General features: G+C 39.4%; 1 protein-coding gene across 1 annotated transcript in view; it reads right to left on the bottom strand.

Annotated features, from left to right (window-relative positions):
* LOC136858718 (protein 5NUC) overlaps positions 1-21,053 on the bottom strand; it is a 178,457-nt gene that overhangs the window by 55,365 nt on the left and 102,039 nt on the right. Inside the window, exon 3 of the mRNA XM_067138460.2 lies at positions 2,913-3,114. Within this exon, the coding sequence (XP_066994561.2) occupies positions 2,913-3,114 (202 nt within the window). The remainder of the gene's footprint in view (positions 1-2,912; positions 3,115-21,053) is intronic.

Consider the following 21,053-nt stretch of genomic DNA (forward strand, 5'->3'; position numbering starts at 1 on the left):
AGACATCAAGCAAGTGTCAGCCTTCAGATATCTTGGAATAGACAATAGAGGAGGGAGCTAATTACTCGTATTGCCATGACCAAAGAGGCCTGGAACAGAAGGTAAATATGGATGCTCAGACATGGGTCTGGAAAGAGAGTACTGAAGTGTTCTGTTCGTTGTATGCAGCGGAAACCCGGGGCCTCAGGAATAGACTGGCATTATTTGAAGTCTCTTCTTCTTTATGAAATGTTGTCTCGTAGATGAGAATATTGGCAAGAAAACCTTGGGTAAAGACTTGGAGTAAAGAATACAGGGAGATGCCTTGGAGCTCTGAGAATGAAGCCCAATGACAATGGTCTACATAGGGGGCGTGGTCGTAAATAGGTGCGAGAACGCATATTCTTTTTTTGATAGTCAAATCTGTCACTGCTCATTGAAGTGAATACGGTGTATGAAAATTTAATTGTGGGAATTTTCAGATACAAACACTGTAAGACATGCTAAAATGTAAAAGAGATACTAATATTTACTTGATGTTGTAGCTCTTACAAATGTCGTGTTGTACATACGGTTGCAAGAATCGGAAATCCAAAAATATTCCTGGAATAACATTTCACAGGTAAAATTCTAAGTATGGTTTGTAATATGGACAGTAGTACAGTACATTATATTACCTCCATTGTATTTCGGAGTCTCAGAAGCGCCGTCCACATTTTGTAAGAATTTTTTGGTCAGATTTGCTGTTTATCGTCAATTTTTCCTGAGGTTTCCTGTTCATGAAGAAAGGAGAGCAGAGTGTATTAAGGCCATTAGAAGGGAAAATTGGATACCTTTCCCTTACACCAGAAAATGTTCAGCACATTTCAAACCGGAATTATTTGATCGGTCCATAAAGAAAGTTGCTTTGAAGGAGAATGCAGTACCTACTATTTTTTGAAGCATTCCCCTCTTACCAACAGAATTAGAGCACTTGAGGGCTGGAGAGTTTTTCATTTTCACGCCCTTCGTGACCCTTGTCTTCCTTTGGTTGATACCTTCATTTTTCGAAGTGTCGGTTCTTTTCCATTTTTCCTCCTAATTAGTGTTAATAGAGGATGATTGCCCAGTTGTACTTCCTGAACGATAGAATAAGGCCCATGGTATCCCCTGCCTGTCGTAAAAGTCCCTGGGGAGGTGGGGGTAGTAGGACAATACCCACGGTATCCCCTGCTTTTCATAAGAGGCGACTGAAAGGGGCTCCAGGAGCTCTCAGTTTGGGAGCATGGGTTGGCAACCATGGGGCCCTTAGCTGAGTCCTGGCATTCCTTCCATTTACTTTTGCCAGGCTAATTTTAATCTATCATGTCCGACCTCCAATGGTCAATTCTTGTTCTTCTCCGACCCCGAGGCTATAAGAGGATTTGAGGGCTAGGAAGTTTTTCATTTTCTTGCCCTTCATGGCCCTTGTCTTTCTTTGGCCGATATCTTCATTTCTCTCTGATTAGTGTTAATAGAGGATGGTTGGCTAGTTGTACTCCCTCTTAAAACAAAAATCACCACCACATGTCGAAAAAAGCAATTAAGCGCCTAAGCAGCTCTTAACTTCGGAGTGTGGGTTGGCATCCAAGGGGCCCTTAGCTGAGTCCTGAATTGTTTCCACTTATGTCAGAGGATTGTTCACTTGATGGTTTTACTTCCTATTAAAACAATTATTACCACCACCATCACTCCAAAATATGTAGTAACAAATGTTGCTAAGCCCAGTTTGGTGATTTATTGGGCATTCCCCTAAAGCATTCAGACTGCGGTATGGCATTATTAATAGCCTACTCCTTATCTTTACTGATATCTGGTGAAGATTTGCATCTACTGTTTTTAATATACTCGGTTTATAGTACCGATAGTCAACTACCAAGAGAGTAGATTTAAGGCTGCGGGTCATGAGAAACGCTTCCTTAGAGTTCAGTAAAAAAGCATTAATAGGTCTGTTTCCCAGAAAATTTTGTTACAGTTAATCACAGTGTTATTTTGAAAATGAAATGAAATGAAATGGCGTATGGCTTTTAGTGCCGGGAGTGTCCAAGGACAAGTTCGGCTCGCGAGATGCAGGTCTTTTGATTTGACACCCGTAGGTGACCTGCGCGTCATGATGAGGATGAAATGATGATGAAGACGACACATACACCCAGCCCCTGGGCCAGCGGAATTAACCAATTATGGTTAAAATTCCCGGCCCTGCCGGGAATCGAACCCGGGACCCCTGTGGCCAAAGGCCAGCACGCTAACCATTTAGCCATGGAGCCGGACATTTTGAAAATGACTGTACTTCATTGAGCGATTCGAAGTTTCCCTAATCCCGAGAAAATGTCTTAGTTTGTATATATCCACAACATAAGAATTGCCATGTTCTGGTAACCATTGGGGGCGTGGCCGTTGGCTTCAAGCGATAGCCATAGAGCGTCGTGTTGCGGGCCGCTACCTGTATTCTTTACTCCCTGGGTAAAGAGGATGTGTCGGAGGAAGTTAGTGAACAGAGAAACTGTGTCCAACAGATGCAGGAAGGAGGATGCTTTTTGCTCGATGATGGAAGGAAAGATGATGATGATGCTTGTTGTTTAAAGGGGCCTAACATCGAGGTCATCGGCCCCTGGAAGGAAAGAAAGAGGATGTAGAAGATGGTGGGCGACAGACAATGAAAAGGATGGCAGATGACCATGTTGTTTTATACCTTGAACAAACTCAGGTATTAACTGATCTTGTGTAACCTCGGGGTAGATTGGGGGTGGGAAAGGAAATATGCCTACCAGGGTGAAGTTGTATGAAATTCTGTGGATCTATCTCATGAAAAGAAGGCTCATTTTGCTTATGATGAATTGCCTGTGATGTCAGGTGACATGTAACTAAGGACTTGGAATACAAGCATTCTTGAGTGAGCCAAGACTGTTTCTTACCGCTGTAGAGGAAGGTGTTTGTGTGTCCTCCAATGACCACATCCACATCTGGGACTTCACGAGCAATGCGGAGGTCGACGTCATAGCCAGAATGCCCCAGGGCAATCAGAATGTTCACTCCCATGCTCTTGAGGCGCTGCATCTCCTTGGTAAGAGCTTCCACCTCATCGGTGATCTCCACCTCCCCGGTCTGGGAAATGTTCTGCAACCAGAACCAGGTACACTTTACTTGAAAGTTATTATTTATAAGAACAGTGACACTCTCTCCAGAATGAATTTTTATGACAGGCACTATTTTGTTATCCACAAATGACATCAAAGTATAAGAAAATATGTAGGATAACTGAGAATTCTGGACTTGCCGATGACAACTGTCATGAAACTTAATCGTATTAACAAGTCAGAGACCAAAGTAAGTGGTGCGAAACATGGCATTTCGCTATCATCCGCCAAAGTTTATGAAAATGGTAGTAATGGAATCTTGGGACTCCAGTACACACTGTGGCGACCAGTTCCAGTTCCTATGAGGCATCAGCCCTCAGAGTGAAACGGAAAAGTATTCACAAACAGTTTTGCTAAAAAAATGCATTGTATTTATAACAATGTCAAGATTGCAAAGAAAAATGCTGTAGTGACTGCCTGAAAATTCAAGACAACATTGGAAAAAGTGAGACAAACGGTTTGTTTTTCAAGAATAATTTTAATGTTTATAAAGGAATTTTATACATGTTTCATCCATTGTACTCCTGATCAATTGTGACAAGACCTTTTATTTAAATTGTGAATCTTCCTACTCTAAGTAGAACTTAGGACTTTCCATCTTGAGTTAAATAATTATGTTATGTTACAGCGTCGCTCTAATTGGGACTGTCATATTTACAGAGAAACTCTATATGTAGTTTGACCTTTAGATATATTACATTTCATTTATGACAAGACTTTTTATTTATTTGAAAATCTTACGGTTCTAAGTCGAACTCAATACTTTCAAAGTTCTAACTTCAGTGACAAGAATTATGTTGTGTTAAGTGTTGTTCTAATCGTGACTTCAAGATTTTGAAATTGTGGTTAGGTAATTTGAAGTTCTCTTCAGATACTGTACTTTTAGGGGCATCATAAGGAGTAGCGGCGATTAAGGGGGACGAGGGGGGGAGGCAGTCGCCCCCCACTTTGTAGAAGAAACATTACAATTTTATTCCATTTTAGCCGGCTCAAACTAGGAATTATAGGAATTATTAAAAAAACAATTTGTGCAAATTTTTAATTATTAAGAAAATTACTATCGGAAATACGCACAAAATGTCGTTCGTGGCGGCTAACCGATTTGTATACCGCCACAGCAAGTAGTGGAGACTTTGCAAATGCTATGAGAAATGGTAACATGGGTATATTTTTTGCCAAGGTCGTGGACAATGAAGTATGATTCACCTGCTTGCCGAGTGCATTCGTCAATCTGGCAGACTCTTTAATATTGTCTGTTAGTTTCTTACAGTGTAGTGAAATAGTAAATTATCCATTGTTGAATGCGCTTGAGAACGGTTGGCTGTTGAGAGAGCTCTTGCATTAGTGTAGTGATAAAGTAGTGAAAACCTATTGAAATAGCTTAATTTTGTGTATATCTGATTCATTTAGTGCTGTTTATATAGTGGTGTTTAGTACTTGTTGGTAAAAATTGGGAGTAGTGATATTTATTTAAATTTTGTAACAAGTAATTCAGTTGGTCTTCAATAAATTACGTTTTCTAAGTTAAGTAGGCTAGCTACCTTGTTTCGAATTTAGGTTTAGGAAATACTTTAGGTAATAATATTAACTTCAAAAATATTTGTAAATATCTGTAGGTTCGTTGGTTGTACTTACAAAGGCAGAGTATCATAAGGAATAGTACCGTAACTTCTGCAGCAACTTCTCCGGTATTTCGTATAGATATACGTTCAAACTATCGCGAAGGTAAAAATTTACTACATTAAAAAACACGATACGCCTGTAAACTTCCATTTAAAAAGAAGTTAAAGAGATTACACGGTAATAGTTAACAGTCGTATTGTTATTGATTATTGTCGCTCCTCATATTCAAATATTGCATTGTTGGCTACAGTCGTGAACAATGGGTGTAGTGTAGTCAAGCAAATATAAATAAAAATCAGCTGACTTTGTATTCCATTCATTTGTACTTCTGAGTAGGTAGTTAGTATCCGTAATTTATATTTCGCTCCCTCGATCTTTCATTATTCATGAGCGGTTAGCTAATAATAATAAAGTTCATATATCCCAGTAATTGCATTTCAAGTCCCTGGAGTAGTAGTAGTTTTGATAGAAATATTTGAGAAATTATTGTAGACAACTTCGTATTTTTCAGTAGGCCTAATTAAGGACACTTTCTTTTTCTCCCTCCCGTGGAGTAGGGAAAATAATAGTAATCCACCAGCTGTAATAATCACATAACCACATTTCAGTAGAATTGTAGTGAAGATAAGGTATAATATATTAGATAGTATCTTGCCAGTTATATTCGTGTTTTTCTTCGTGTACGGCAATCCTTTTGATACTTACGCATTTAACCAAACGCAGTGGTAGTGTAGTGTAGATACATTGTAGTATAGATACAGTACATTTAGATAGTGTCGTATCTTGCCTGCTATATTCGTGTGTTATTTTTCGTGTGTATCTATTAGACCGTAATACTAATAATAATTTGTCTAAGCATTTAGCTTCGTTGGTAATCTTTGAATACAGTAGTTCTTGCAAATTTCATTTCTGTTGTGCTTAGTAGTGACATACGGTACGGTACCGGTATCGTAATTAGGATACGTCTGAAAGTAGTTTAAAAATTACTGTAGTGTACTGTACAGTAGTATACGAGTAATATCCTATTAGAATTTAGTGTGCTTATTTTATTATTGTAAAATATTTATGTAGTACTGGTGTAGTAGAGGTATCCGTAGAAACTCTTGATTGCAGTTTGGAATTGTGTAGTTCTTGTGTATTACTTTCGATATTCAGTAATTAACAGCAGTTGTTATCCTGTTAGGGGTTGTAGGATAAAAAAAATAGAGCACGACTAAGTAGTATTGTAGTGTAGTCGTATATTAATTACCTTATTGTTGTGTACTATCCCAGACAATATATCCCTCAGTTCATTTTTTTTGCAAATAAGTTTTTTAATTTAAATTTTTTTCCCCGTAAAGAATGGCTAAGGAGCGCGGGTGTACTTATTGTGGGTGTGGTGAGACATTGAGGGGTATGAGGGAGTTGGAAAGTTTGAGCGAGATAATTAGGATTCTCACAGAAGACAGGAAGGAAGATAGGACTCCCTCAAACAATGTACAGGTTACAGTAGGTGTACAAGAGGGAGGGGAAGGAAAGGGAGGAGTTGTAGAAGACAGGTGGTCTAATGTTCTAAGGGGAAGGAGATTGCAGGCTAAGGGCTCTATTCAGGATCAGAATTCAGGACAGGTGTCTGTGCGAAATCGGTACGAGTCACTCCAGGTAGAACAACAGAGGGAAGATGGGGGACAGGGAACTGAGATCCGTGGAAGTAGGAGGAAGGGAAAAGGTAGGAAAGGGAAATGTAGAGTAGAGGATAGGAAAAGACAGGTGGAACGGGGTCATGGGAAGGAGAAAAAGGAGGAGGAAGTAGCTTCTGCAGCTATCAAGAAAGATAAGGCTGGCCAGGAGGGGAGGGGATCAAATGAGGTGGGTAGGTTTGAGGCTCTGGTCATGGGGGATTCCATCGTTAGACACGTGGGGAAAGTGTGTGGAGGAAAGGGAACCAGGGTAGAATGTTATCCAGGAATTAGGTTGAGGCAGATGTTGAGGAAAGTAGAAGAGAGGGAGGAGGGGAAGGAGAAGGTGGTAGTGTTTCACGTTGGTACCAACAACGTAAGGCAAGCTGATATAAGTACCAACATAGTTGGAGATGTGTGGGATCTGGTAAATGCAGCACGGGTGAAGTTTAAGAAAGCGGAGATTCTTATTAGTGGAATACTGTGTAGGAGGGATACTGACTGGAGGGTGATTGGGGATTTAAATGAGACTATGGAGTGGGTATGTGGGAAACTGGGAGTGAAATTTCTAGATCCTAATGGGTGGGTAGGAGATAGCGATCTGTGCTCGGATGGCCTTCATTTAAACCGCAGTGGTACGTATAAGTTAGCAAATTTGTTTGGAAGGGTAATAAGGAGGTACATTCAGGGAAACGGGATGGCCTAGGGAGCGGTGATAAGGGAACAGGGAACTGGAAATCAAGTAGTGATGACATGAAATTGTTAGTGTTGAACTGTAGAAGTATTGTAAAGAAAGGAATAGAATTAAGTAATTTAATAGATATATATTTACCAGATATTGTAATAGGAGTTGAATCATGGTTGAGAAATGATATAATGGATGCAGAAATTTTCTCACGGCACTGGAGTGTGTATCGTAGAGATAGGATAGGAATGGTGGGAGGGGGAGTGTTCATTCTGGTGAAAGAAGAATTTGTAAGCTACGAAAAAGTTAAAGATGAGACACATGAAATTCTAGGTGTAAGGCTCATTTCTAAAGATAATAGGCAACTTGATATATTTGGAGTGTACAGATCGGGAAAGGGTAGCAATGACGCGGATTCAGAATTATTTGATAGGATAGTCAGCTATGTGGGAAACGACATGGAAAGAAATGTGATTGTAGCGGGAGATCTGAATTTGCCAGATGTAAATTGGGAAGGAAATGCGAACGACAGGTAGCATGACCAACAAATGGCAAATAAGTTAATATGGGAAGGACAGCTGATTCAGAAAGTGATGGAACCAACCAGAGGGAAAAATATCCTGGATGTCGTGCTGATAAAACCAGATGAGCTCTATAGGGAAACTGAAGTAATAGATGGTATTAGTGATCATGAAGCTGTTTTTGTGGTAGTTAAAAATAAATGTGATAGAAAAGAAGGTCTTAAAAGTAGGACTGTTAGGCAGTACCATATGGCTGATAAAGCAGGCATGAGGCAGTTTCTAAAAAGTCACTAGGATCGGTGGAAAACGGTAAATAAAAATGTAAACAGACTCTGGGATGGGTTTAAAGAAATTGTTGAGGAATGCGAAAACAGGTTTGTACCTTTAAGGGTGGTAAGGAATGGTAAAGACCCACCTTATTATAATAGAGAAATAAAGAGACTAAGAAGGAGGTGCAGACTGGAAAGAAATAGAGTTAGAAATGGCTGTGGAAGTAAGGAGAAATTGAAGGAACTTACTAGAAAATTGAATCTAGCAAAGAAGGCAGCTAAGGATAACATGATGGCAAGCATAATTGGTAGTCATACAAATTTTAGTGAAAAATGGAAGGGTATGTATAGGTATTTTAAGGCAGAAACAGGTTCCAAGAAGGACATTCCAGGAATAATTAATGAACAAGGGGAGTGTGTATGTGAGGATCTTCAAAAGGCAGAAGTATTCAGTCAGCAGTATGTAAAGATTGTTGGTTACAAGGATAATGTCGAGATAGAGGAGGAGACTAAGGCCAAAGAAGTAATAAAATTTACATATGATAACAATGACATTTACAATAAGATACAAAAGTTGAAAACTAGAAAAGCGGCTGGAATTGATCAGATTTCTGGGGATATACTAAAGACAATGGGTTGGGATATAGTACCATATCTGAAGTACTTATTTGATTATTGTTTGGTTGGAGGAGCTATACCAGATGAATGGAGAGTTGCTATAGTAGCCCCTGTGCATACAGGAAAGGGTGATAAACATAAAGCTGAAAATTACAGGCCAGTAAGTTTGACATGCATTGTATGTAAGCTTTGGGAAGGCATTCTTTCTGATTATATTAGACATGTGTGTGAAATTAATAACTGGTTCGATAGAAGGCAATTCGGTTTTAGGAAAGGTTATTCCACTGAAGCTCAACTTGTAGGATTCCAGCAAAATATAGCAGATATATTGGATTCTGGAGGTCAAATGGACTGTATCGCGATTGACCTGTCTAAAGCATTTGATAGGGTGGATCATGGGAGACTACTGGCAAAAATGAGTGCAATTGGACTAGACAAAAGAGTGACTGAATGGGTTGCTATATTTCTAGAAAATAGATCTCAGAGAGTTAGAGTAGGTGAAGCTTTGTCTGACCCTGTAATAGTTGAGAGGGGAATTCCTCAGGGCAGTGTTATCGGACCTTTATGTTTTCTTATATATATAAATGATATGAGTAATGGAATGGAATCGGAGGTAAGGCTTTTTGCGGATGATGTTATTCTCTATAGAGTGATAAATAAGTTACAAGATTGTGAGCAACTGCAATGTGACCTCGAAAATGTTGTGAGATGGACAGCAGATTCCCTATCTGTTGTTTTCCTAGCCTTTTCTTAAATGATTTCAAAGAAATTGGAAATTTATTGAACATCTCCCTTGGTAAGTTATTCCAATCCCTAACTCCCCTTCCTATAAATGAATATTTGCCAGGATTCGTCCTCTTGAATTCCAACTTTATCTTCATATTGTGATCTTTCCTACTTTTAAAGACGCCACTCAAACTTATTCGTCTGCTAATGTCATTCCACGCCATCTCTCCGCTGACAGCTCGGGACATACCACTTATAGTTAAAAAACAATGAAGATATTTATTAAACCACCTGTTCAATACTCTACATCCACTTATAAGTGGTTACGTAAACATAATAACACTTTCTCCGGACATGTTTCGCCCCTAATTTAGGGGCATCTTCAGCCGAAAATATAATCTTCAAAAGTACAAAAGTGTTCTAAATATAGAGTTTGGAAGCTAGAACACTACTACGAACAAAAACAGAATAAATTTTCAGCAATGAGTACCCACATGAGGGACACTGGCCACCACTTCAGTACAGTAGAACAAGATTTTAAAATCCTAGAACAGTTGAGAAAGGCAGACTTATGACTGAATTTGAGAACCTATACATCTTTCTAGACCAACACTTCAATAAAGACAAAAAGCTCAACGAAGTAATAGATATAAAAAGCCCCCTTTATGGTCAAATTTCCACTTTGCTTCAAAAAATTAATTTTCAAGGCAACAACTTTTCTAAAATCCTTAATACCACATCAACCAACTCTCCCAACACGTTAGTCATGTCTGGCCATCCATCCTCCATAGCTTACAACACAGCCTTCACGGTTGCTAGGTTTCACTTCCGTCACACATTTTGTTACATGACGCTGTTTCGTAACACAAATTTTCAGATCGCACTCGGCTCTAAGACATATTTCCGTCAAAATCGCCGAAATTTTTTCCAGCATGATTGGTAGCCGTGCTTCATGAAAATCGACAGGACTGTCACGACCGAAATAGACAAGTTTGTCAGCGAAGTTCGAGTTGCGCTCGCTAATGGATGAGGAGGGCAGAAGTTCTCTTGGCAAGTCCTGACAATGAGTTAGGTGTTCTTTTCAGTATCGCATGTCGATGTGTGTGAAACATTCCTAAAAAAAGTGCATGGGTAGTGAGAAGAATGCAAAATGGCGAATTATAGTCAACTGTAGGTCTGCAAGCAGCGAGAATAACTTAGTGTTTTGTATCATAAGCACCACAATCCACACAGAATTTATATCTAAGTTAATGGTGTAAATAGCACTTCCTTTGAAGATGGTAAGAAAGGAAACACTGGATGCTTCTAAACTGACTACGGGTAATTTGCTGAGTAATGATGTACGCAGAATTCAATGAAGCACTACTACCTCCACGCGGAGGAAGTTCGCGACGCTCTATTTCATAAGAGAAAAATGGTATCAAAATGGCATTTAGTTGGAGACTGACGAGATGATGATGATGATGATAATAATAATAATAATGTTATTGTTTTTACGTCCCACTAACTACTTTGACGGTTTACGGAGACGCCGAGGTGCCTGAATTTTGTCCCGTAGGAGTTCTTTTACGTTCCAGTAAATCTACCCGTACCGGGAGGTACACCTCATCACCGTGCATTTGAATGAAGCCACCTTGAAGAACACTATCCAACACATAAGTTTACAACAACTATTTCAAGAAATTCGGACTTTTCTCCATATAATAATTGTTCCGTAAATTATCTCTGGTTAACCATAAGAAGGTGCGGCCCTCATAGGATCTGGACTATATAAGGATGGGACCTACCCAAAGGACAAACAGTGATACCGCCCGGAAAACAGAATAACAAATTTATTAAGCAAAGATTACAAACATCGAAGAGAATAGGAAAAAGTTAAGTGTTTCAAAAGCTAACATCCCCGAGGTTTACATTGACACGTGTTTCATACAATTCACAGCGGACCAGCCCTGTTCACCATTTAACATGCAGTAGACTCGAAAACAATAAATAACTGTTTACGTATATCGTCAATAACACGCCACTTCAATTGACCCAAGAAGGGGGAGCGCAAGGTATCCCTAGCGACCATTCAATGGTTTCAAATGTTTCTTAAAAAGAGCAAATACTCTGCCCCACATCATTTCTTACACCTGTTAAGGAGGTACCAACTTTGGCAACATGCTCTGAGCTGCAGGAATCAGAACGCATGGTTCACAAAGAACTTGCTAATATACACTTGCTAAGTTTTAAACAACTTGGCCCTTAAAAGGCGTTAAACCAATCCTTAGCGCCCATCAAGGGGCTTAGAAGAAAAGAAATGTCCTCCCATCATCCATAATTCAATATAGAGTTAAACGCTTACCTCCCATACCCCAAGCGGTCCTGGGTTCGACGGAGCCGTGCGGTGCTCAAGATAGAAAGAGAGCCAGGCACGAAGTGAACAGCCGCTCACAGAGAGTCCGCGCGACCTCGGCAAGCGAGGCAATCGCGCAAGGCGACTCGCGCAGGGGTAAGGGAGGGAAACAAGGGGAGAAAGCATAGGGCAGATCGCTCCTAGGGCGGAAAGCTCCTTTACCCTAGGGCCATAGTTTAGGAACATCATTTCATTTTGCACGAAGGCGTTACACAAGGGGACAAATACCATAGTTATGCATAAAACAATCAGTAAACATTAAAATTGACATAATACATAGAATAAATTGAGAGGGGAAATCAAATTCATGGCTCAATAATAATAATAATAATAATAATAATATGTTTTATTTATTCTGGTAAAGTTAGGGATGTACTTCCTTTCTTACACTTAACCAGTCTTAACCTAGAACATTTAATAATAACTACTGATGGCCATAATATGATAATATTAACAAAAATAACAGTAAGAGTATTAATAAAAGTAACCACACTTAAAAAAATCATATCATCTATAATAATACACATCGTACATAGAGTACATTAAAATATATGAATAATGAGTACTATAACTACTACTTAAGAGAAAGTTTATAAAATGTATACATCTCTACAATACTCCGAAATATCGCCTTCAATTAAGACGTGAAGAGAAGGATTAGTAAGAAGAAGAAGAAGAAGAAAAGATCTGTGAAAGGAAGAGGGAAATAATTATGAAGAGTCGGTAGGAGGAGGGGTTTTCAGGTCATCATTTGATGATTCATGCATGTTTACATAGTATTTCGATACAGGCATGTTTAAAAGCTGAGCTGCTGGATATGCTTCTGACGTCCACTGGTAAGATATTTCATTGTCGGGCTGCGGTAACGGTGAATGATTTCATGTGGATTGCTGTTCTGTGTATAGAAAAGGATAAACACAGTGCTGCAGGATAGGGTATTTTTGTTATGGTCCGTGGAGAGGAGCTTGATGCGATCACGGAGATAGGCTGGTTGAGAAGTTTTAAGAATATTATGCAAAAAGCAAAGAGTATGAAGTGTGCGTCGTTCTTGCAGTCGAAGCCACCCGACCCGTGTGTAAGACGGTGTGACATGGTCAGCGTAACGAAGTCCACAGACAAATCTTACACAAGCATTCTGAGCTCACTGTAATTTGCTTCCCGAGTCTACTCCTAGGTAGTTGTAAACTATAACGCAATAATCAAAATGAGGTAATGCGAGTGATTCAACAAGTTCTTTAGTTTAAAAGGGAAAGTGAATTTGAATTTACTGAGACAGTGTGGCGTTCCGTATATTTTTCTACACACAGATATAGTTTGGGCAGATCAGGACAGATGTTCGTCAAATATTATACCAAGATTTCTTACATTTTGGTTATCCTGTATGGGAGTACCACTTATGGACAACTGTGATAACGCTGATAACGCTGTTCGATTGAGTTTGCAAAGTAATTTAGGGTAACCAATAATTATTGCCCGGAGATTTTGATAGGTTTAACTTTAATCCATGATATTTGGCCCATAAATCTATGGTCATCAAGTCTTCATTCAGGTGAAGTGTTTCTGAGTGTAGGTTTTCGGGTTTGCTGTGTATATATACCTGTAAGTCATCTGCGTATAAGTGGTATTTACAGTGTTTAATCCTGAAGCTATGCCATTTAAATACAAAGAGAAAAATAGGGGGCCCAGTACAGATCCTTGTTGTATTCCTATGTCAACCGTATGCCCATTTGAATATTCATTGTTATTAAGTACACGATGCCGGCGGCCGGTGAGATAGGAACTGATCCACTGGAGTGCACTCACAGAGAAATTTAAACTATTTAATTTGAATATAAGTATGTCTCTGTCAACAGTGTCGAAAGCTTTATTAAAGTCCAATAACGCTAGAACTATTAAAAACTGATGTCATGCACTCTGGTGTAAAGTGGAACTACTAAAAATTTAAAGAAATTTTGTATTTATAGGTTTTCTAAACCGAATCAATTATTCTTTGATTTCAAAGTTTGCAACACTTCTATCTCATCCCGCCAGCTTTGGAGTCTGGGTAATCAGAAATTTTGTGTATTTAATTTTCAGCCAATAACATGCTTCTTGTAACTTTTCGACTGTCTAATAAAAAGTAGAGAGTTTGTCTGGACTTAGTTCAGAGCCTTCTCGAACTTTCTTCTGGGGTATAAAAGCTGACGCCTTTTCGAGCTAACTTGTCTTATTGATCGTCATGTTACTGAGTGTGTATGTTAAGAGAGGAGGCGGGGGCCTCATCCATCGGCAAGCAGAACATCAGCTAAGGTAATGGCCACCATTTTTCTAACTCTGAAGGTATCTCTGCAAGCTAACTCGAGAGGAAGGTTTCCAATCTTTAATAATGTAACTGTAAAATTCCGAAAATGTAAATTTTTATTTCTTCTCGTGTAGAAGTTCAACTAGTCTATTCCACTTAACTAAAAACCAGGGATAGAGAGTGCGTTACCCTCTCGAATTTCCCTTCAGTTTAATCTTGAGGTAATAATAATAATAATAATTTCGTGTGGCTATTTTAGCCGAGTGCAGCCCTTGTTAGGCAGATCCTCCGATGAGGGTGGGCGGCATCTGCCATGGGTACGTAACTGCGTGTTATTGTGGTGGAGGATAGTGTTATGTGTGGTGTGTGACTTGCAGGGATGTTGGGGACAGCACAAACACCCAGCCCCCGGGCCATTGGAATTAACCAATGAAGGTCAAAATCCCCGACCCGGCCGGGAATCGAACCCGTGACCCTCTGTACCGAAGGCCAGTACGCTGACCATTCAGCCAACGAGTCGGACAATCTTGAGGTGACTACGATTTTGTAACTGTTTTCACTATTGTAATTTTTAACCTAACTTGTCCATCTAGCAACCTCAGTAGTTTGGGATTAGCCTCTATGTCGTCGGGCCACAAACCCAAGTATGGTTTAAGCTCTGATTTCAAGGAGCGCATGTTCCGCTTCCATACATTTTTGAGTTTTGGGCCAGTAATTGAACCTGTTATTTTCCACAAAGGCCGGGTAGAATGGGTACTCGATACCCCTGTATTATTTCTTCCATGTAAACTTAATAGACAACTAATACGGTCTGGTAAATTGTTGGTTGTGCCTAAAGAGGCCTGAAAGTGTAAATCGTATTGAGCAAAGATGTCGGGTCACAAATGTAAAAGTTAAAGGTTGCCTTTAGTAGGCTGTAAGGGTTTTGGAGCGCAGTCTCCTGGGCAGAATTATAGAGCATAGAGGCTCTTTCTTGTAATGTAAATTTGTGTGAATATTGAATGGTGTATTTGGAAGGCCGGAACTTGTAACTTTTGAAGCAAAAGGTGCCCTTGAAAACTGTGTGTTTTAAATATCCTGTAAAAGAAATTGGGAAATTCGTCTCCTTGCCTATCTAACTAAACGCAACAGTAGTGATGTAGGGACGTTTGTAAATTGGGAACTTGAAGTTCATATTCTAACTAACCATTTCTTGGTTTTTCTTTCTTTTTACTTCTTATTAAACTTGCTCTGTACCTGAAATCTTGTTCTGTCGCCAAGCGAATTGTTTTGTTAAAATTTAATATCTGAAAAGAAATATAACTTTAATTTTTTCAGTCTTAAATTAATCCTTTGACTGTTGTAGATAGAGCGATTCAAGCCAGTACCTTCTTTCACCTCTCTGTTCCACGCAAACACGGTAACACTACCAACACGAGGCCGACGTATTTGAACACCTTCAAATACCATCGGACTGAGCCAAGATCGAACCTACCAGGTTGGGATCAGAAGGCCAGCGCCTCAACCGTCTGAGCCACACCGTGCTTCAAATGTCAGACTCCAACTGTCATAGGCCCAAGTATAGAAGAATCGTGCTTGTTGTAAAGGACAGCGAGAGCCATATCATAGTGTTTTTTAATTATTGTATGGCTTACAGTGCCGGGAGCAGTGTTGCCAAATGAAAAATTGGTAGATTGTAGCCTACGTAAAATTTTTGGGAGTTTTAATGAAAATTTCGGTAGTTTCTCGAGCAATGAAATGTTATAATACAACTAAATTAAAGAAAGCAATAGTCATTTGAAGTTATTATTATTATTATTATTATTATTATTATTATTATTATTATTATTATTATTATTATTATTATTATTATTATTACGGGTTTTCCGTGGTTTACAGAGGTGTAAGAAGGTGCCGGGGTGAATGGACGGACAGAGAAAAAATCAAAGTATAAGTTAAAGCACTAAATTTTGAAATTTTCGTTCTTTCCTTTTTATTTTCTTGGATTTTAAAATTTGATAGATAATCTGAATGAACAACAACGCAATAAGAGTTAAATGGAATAACGATGAGCTCGTCTGCTCGGACAACAACAATGACTTAAAGTAAAAAATCAGGTACCATGGAGAAGATTTTCGATAGGTACAATAGTTTACAAATGAATGAGCATGGTAGCTCTAAAAGTAGCCTTCATTATTTCAAAGAGTATAGTTGCTCCACTCAGTTACATCGTCTAGTACTTTGAGCTTCAAACATTAATACAATCCAGCCTCTTCGAGGCACCAATTTCTTATCCAAATTTACACTAGATAAACTTCAAAAACTGTGTTTAGTATCATTTCAGCTCGACAGTCTATTACACACCCGTCTATAAATAATGAGAATTTAACAGGAGCAATGAGTTGCCATTCTAAATGGACTAGAAATACAAAAGAAAAGGTTTAGGACGGTCGGTCATAAACAAAATGCTAGGAGTCGAAACACTTGATCTCCTTTTAAAATACACTTAAAATCCTACATGGGCCTATGGCCCGAAGTTACAGAGGCACAGGCCTATACTACAGGGGGTGACTAGATGGCGACATATTAAATCCCAAAATAGTTTGGAAGAATTTAGAGTTTTAGAAAATCACAGTCACCCCCATACTAAGTTGGATGGGAATTAATAGAGGGTGAACACTCTTTATTCCGTAAGTTACAGACTTGCTTGAAAATTTACATTTAAAAGGTGATATTAAACTCTTTTTTTTTTGCTATGGGCTTTACGTCGCACCGACACAGACAGGTCTTATGGCGACGATGGGATAGGGAAGGCCTAGGAGTTGGAAGGAAGCGGCCGTGGCCTTAATTAAGGTACAGCCCCAGCATTTGCCTGGTGTGAAAATGGGAAACCACGGAAAACCATCTTCAGGGCTGCCGATAGTGGGATTCGAACCTACTATCTCCCGGATGCAAGCTCACAACCGCGCGCCTCTACGCGCACGGCCAACTCGTCCGGTGATATTAAACTTTAGAATTTTACATTAAGAACGATGTTTGAAACCTTCCCCTTAAGTCATCTGTATGAAGTTATCACATAATAAAAGATGTCTGCCAGTCGGGCCGTCCGACGACGGCAAGGCTGCCCCTACCCCCTACTATGCCCTACACACACACTTAAACCGGAGCGATGAACTACAATATCCAGCTTTTATAGCAACTCTGGGGGAAGGTTCCCGAACTCTCTAGAGCCAGGCAGAATCAAGACCAACTACAATATCTCAGACCTTAACCGAGCTATCGAAACTGTCCATAATGGCGGCAGCTGGAGTGCTAGCATACGTTTGTTTTGATTTGTGTAAGGCGTGTTGTTACCAAATATTTTCGGAAATTTGAATATTATTAATCGTACATTATATTTATTTATAGTCTTAAGAAGGTTATAGATCCTCTTTCAGTGCTGTAAGAAGCTGTTTGTTCTCAAAGAGCTTATTTATTCCAACAATATCGGTGGTGATTAGGTTAATGTTGATTCTCGTGTTCTTCTCTGGAAGTATTTTATTCTTTTTTTAGTTACCTATGCAATATGTTTATAGTTTAATGTGCTGTATGCCTGGATGTAAGTAAGAGCTTCAGTGTTCCCGTTTCCAAAAGACCTAGCATTAAGGCAAAATTGGGTTAAGAGCATTCGTAAGGAAATCTTCGAACCGAATCATAGGACTATTAATGTTGTGTTTATTAATCATTTTTGAAATCAAATGTATTGTTAGGGAAGACATTATATACCCATACAAGGTGGTGATCTAATTCGACCGGGCGAGTTGGCCGTGCGCGTAGAGGCGCGCGGCTGTGAGCTTGCATCCGGGAGATAGTAGGTTCGAATCCCACTATCGGCAGCCCTGAAGATGGTTTTCCGTGGTTTCCCATTTTCACACCAGGCAAATGCTGGGGCTGTACCTTAATTAAGGCCACGGCCGCTTCCTTCCAACTCGTAGGTCTTTCCTATCCCATCGTCGCCATAAGACCTATCTGTGTCGGTGCGACGTAAAGCCCTAGCAAAAAAAAAAAAAAAAAAAGATCTAATTCGAGTGCCGCGCAAACTTCCGAAGTTAAAACGAATGATGCCTATCCTAGCATTTGCCTTATCAGCCAACGTACCTTACTACAAAGAAAATTAAATCAGTCCCAGAAAGATCCGGAAAATCATGACCAAGATTTATGATTTAGAGACTAAATTAATTTTAAACGGTGGTGCAAGAATGATGTAATTAAATTGCAACGTTTTACAATGAACATGCGTAAACTAAACCTAACCCCATTTCCCGTTAGTGAACATGAGGACTATTTTCTTTTTTATATAAAATACAATTATGCCACCAATTCTGGTGAATTGTATGATTATGAATGCTTTAGATGGTCAGGTGTATCATGTAAATATCGCTTGTACCTACTCAACAATACAGGTGGATTTTGGAGGGTTGAAATTTTGTTGGAGAAATTTGTTTGCGTGTTTTACATAATGGGACGTGGTTAATGGTGGTGTTACATAGTATTTCATGTAAGGTTAATAATATTCTTTGTTGACATCTATATATCGTATTTGCTGACCGGAGATTCATAAGTGAAATATTTTTACACTCTGTATCTGTTTCAACCTGACGTTGATACAATAATTCTCCCTTCGTTACTTTCCCCTTTGAAATTTCATTTAGACTTACAATACGCGATAACGCTACTTTTGGTGTTTAATTATTAATATTTTGAGTTAGTGATTTGCATTTCATGACGTTCGACTTGTGATATTTTCTTTAGGTGACTCGGAATAAACATGCATAACCTTTCCCTCAACCTCTCATATCGCACACCGATGTCCACCATGTTTTTTCTGGATTACGGTCTGATGTAATTTTAGTTGGTCTTGGCAGAATGCCTGTACACTTCCCCGATTTTAATTGGCTACAAAAATATACACAAAATTTTTTTATTGGTCCATAACATAAGGAAGAAGGACGCCGGAGTAGTGCTGACAACCACAGCACATTAAAAAAAATTACAAACACTTAAGGTTTACCAACTTACATAATAGCAAATTCCCTGTACAAAAATAATTGTCCGTCCTCCCACCCGAGCCGATAGTAGAGACATCTAAAGATTAAAGGTTCAAGTATCTTCAGATACATAATGATTCACACCACAGATGTCCTTCTAAAAGGCGCGTAGTTCACTTGGACGGAGAAGGTGTACTCCCGGTAAATTATTATTATTATTATTATTATTATTATTATTATTATTATTATTATTATTATTATTATTATTATTATTATGAGGAAAATATACAATTTCACTCACACGTACTCTCTGGCAACTCTATGCCTCATCTTCTGCTTCTTCTCCTTCTTCTCTTTCTCCCGACTCTTCCTCTAGATATAAGGCCTAGTTATTCATCAGGCGTAGAAAGTGTGTGCCAATTTCGAAGTCGTAGCAGGATGCAGACTATGCATTCTATATGCGGGTCGGTGATTTCTCTTCGAATGATGCAGTCAAGCGTGAGTTTTTAGTTCAATATGAGGGGACAGATTATGTAATTCGAGCCTGAAATGAATGCGGGTAAGTACCTAATGAGTGATGTTATCGATAAAAGTCACGCAGTGAGAGAGGAAAGAGTTTTTCGGCAAAAATATGATGCAACACTTATTATTATTATTATTATTATTATTATTATTATTATTATTATTATTATTATTATTATTATTATTATTATTATTATTTGGATTAAAAGACATTTAGGGAGATTTTTTGCTTTTCCGGGTTTTCTGGTGTGTTGCCAAAAAATCGGGACCGAGCTCAATAGCTGCAGTCGCTTAAGTGCGGCCAGTATCCAGTAATCTGGAGATAGTGGATTCGAGCCCCACTGTCGGCAGCCCTGAAGATGGTTTTCCGTTGTTTCCCATTTTCACACCAGGCAAATGCCGTGGCTGTACCTTAATTAAGGCCACGGCCGCTTCCTTCCAATTCCTAGGCCATTCCTATCCCATCGTCGCCATAAGACATATCTGTGTCGGTGCGACGTAAAGCAAAATAGCAACAAAAAATCGGGAGATCACCTGAAAATTCGGGAGACCTGGCAACACTGGCCGGGAATTTCGGAGGACATGTTCGGCTCGCCTGGTGCAGGTCTTTCTATTTGACATCCATAGGCGACCTGCGCGTCTTGATGTCAGATGATGATGGTGATAATGAGGTAAGGAGAGGGTCGAATAACACCAAGGGGTCTGCTCAGGGCTTAACGTCACCATCAGACGGACGAATCACCATCAACAGCGTCATATGCCCTCGCTCCATATGAGCACTGCGGAGAGGGTTAGAATTTAATCCAGGCCTTAGGCAGGCAATCTAGTGATTAGAAATTGTATTCCACCACCTCCCCTACTCTGCCACGAACATTCTGAGGGTGAACATTTGTTTAGACCAACGGGGCTCGAACCGGATAATCACGGTGTCAGACTGTATAGACTTCACGCCTAAACGATCATATCCACCAGTCAGGCTTTGTGTTTTGTAATACATCGAGTTTAAAATATCATATTTACTCGAATCTAATGTGCAACCCACTTTTAAAAGGCTTGAAATAAATTAATAAAAATGTTTCGCTGTGGTTGTGCCATGGTTAGGCCTCCCGCCAAGTTTGAACTGCCGCCGTATCTCCGACTGTGGTGCTATCTGCTAAGAACTCTTTAAACTGTACCATATCGATATCTTTCACTGGAGGACGTGTGTGAAAATGCGAGCCCCTCTCCCTTTATTGTAAACTGACAGCTTATAAGCCTCCTTGTACTTCTTGTTTATGTTTTACCGAGTTCAATAGTTGCAGTTGTTTAAGTGCGACCAGTATCCAGTATTCGGGAGATAGTGGGTTCGAACCCCACTGTCGGCAGCCCTGAATATGGTTTCCCGTGGTTTCCCATTTTCACACCAGGCAAATGCTGGGGCTGTACATTAATTAAGGCCACGGCTGCTTCCTTCACACTCCTAGCCCTTTCCTGTCCCATCGTCGCCATAATGGTGCGACGTAAAGCAATTTGTAATTGTTTATATTTACCTCCTGTTCAATCTTTGAATTTGTTTTTGGAAAGATCATCCTATTAGAAAAAGAAGGAAATACATTTTCAGTAGATTTTGCTATCC

This window comes from Anabrus simplex, chromosome 1, assembly GCF_040414725.1.
Source record: "Anabrus simplex isolate iqAnaSimp1 chromosome 1, ASM4041472v1, whole genome shotgun sequence".
Lineage (NCBI taxonomy): Eukaryota > Metazoa > Arthropoda > Insecta > Orthoptera > Tettigoniidae > Anabrus > Anabrus simplex.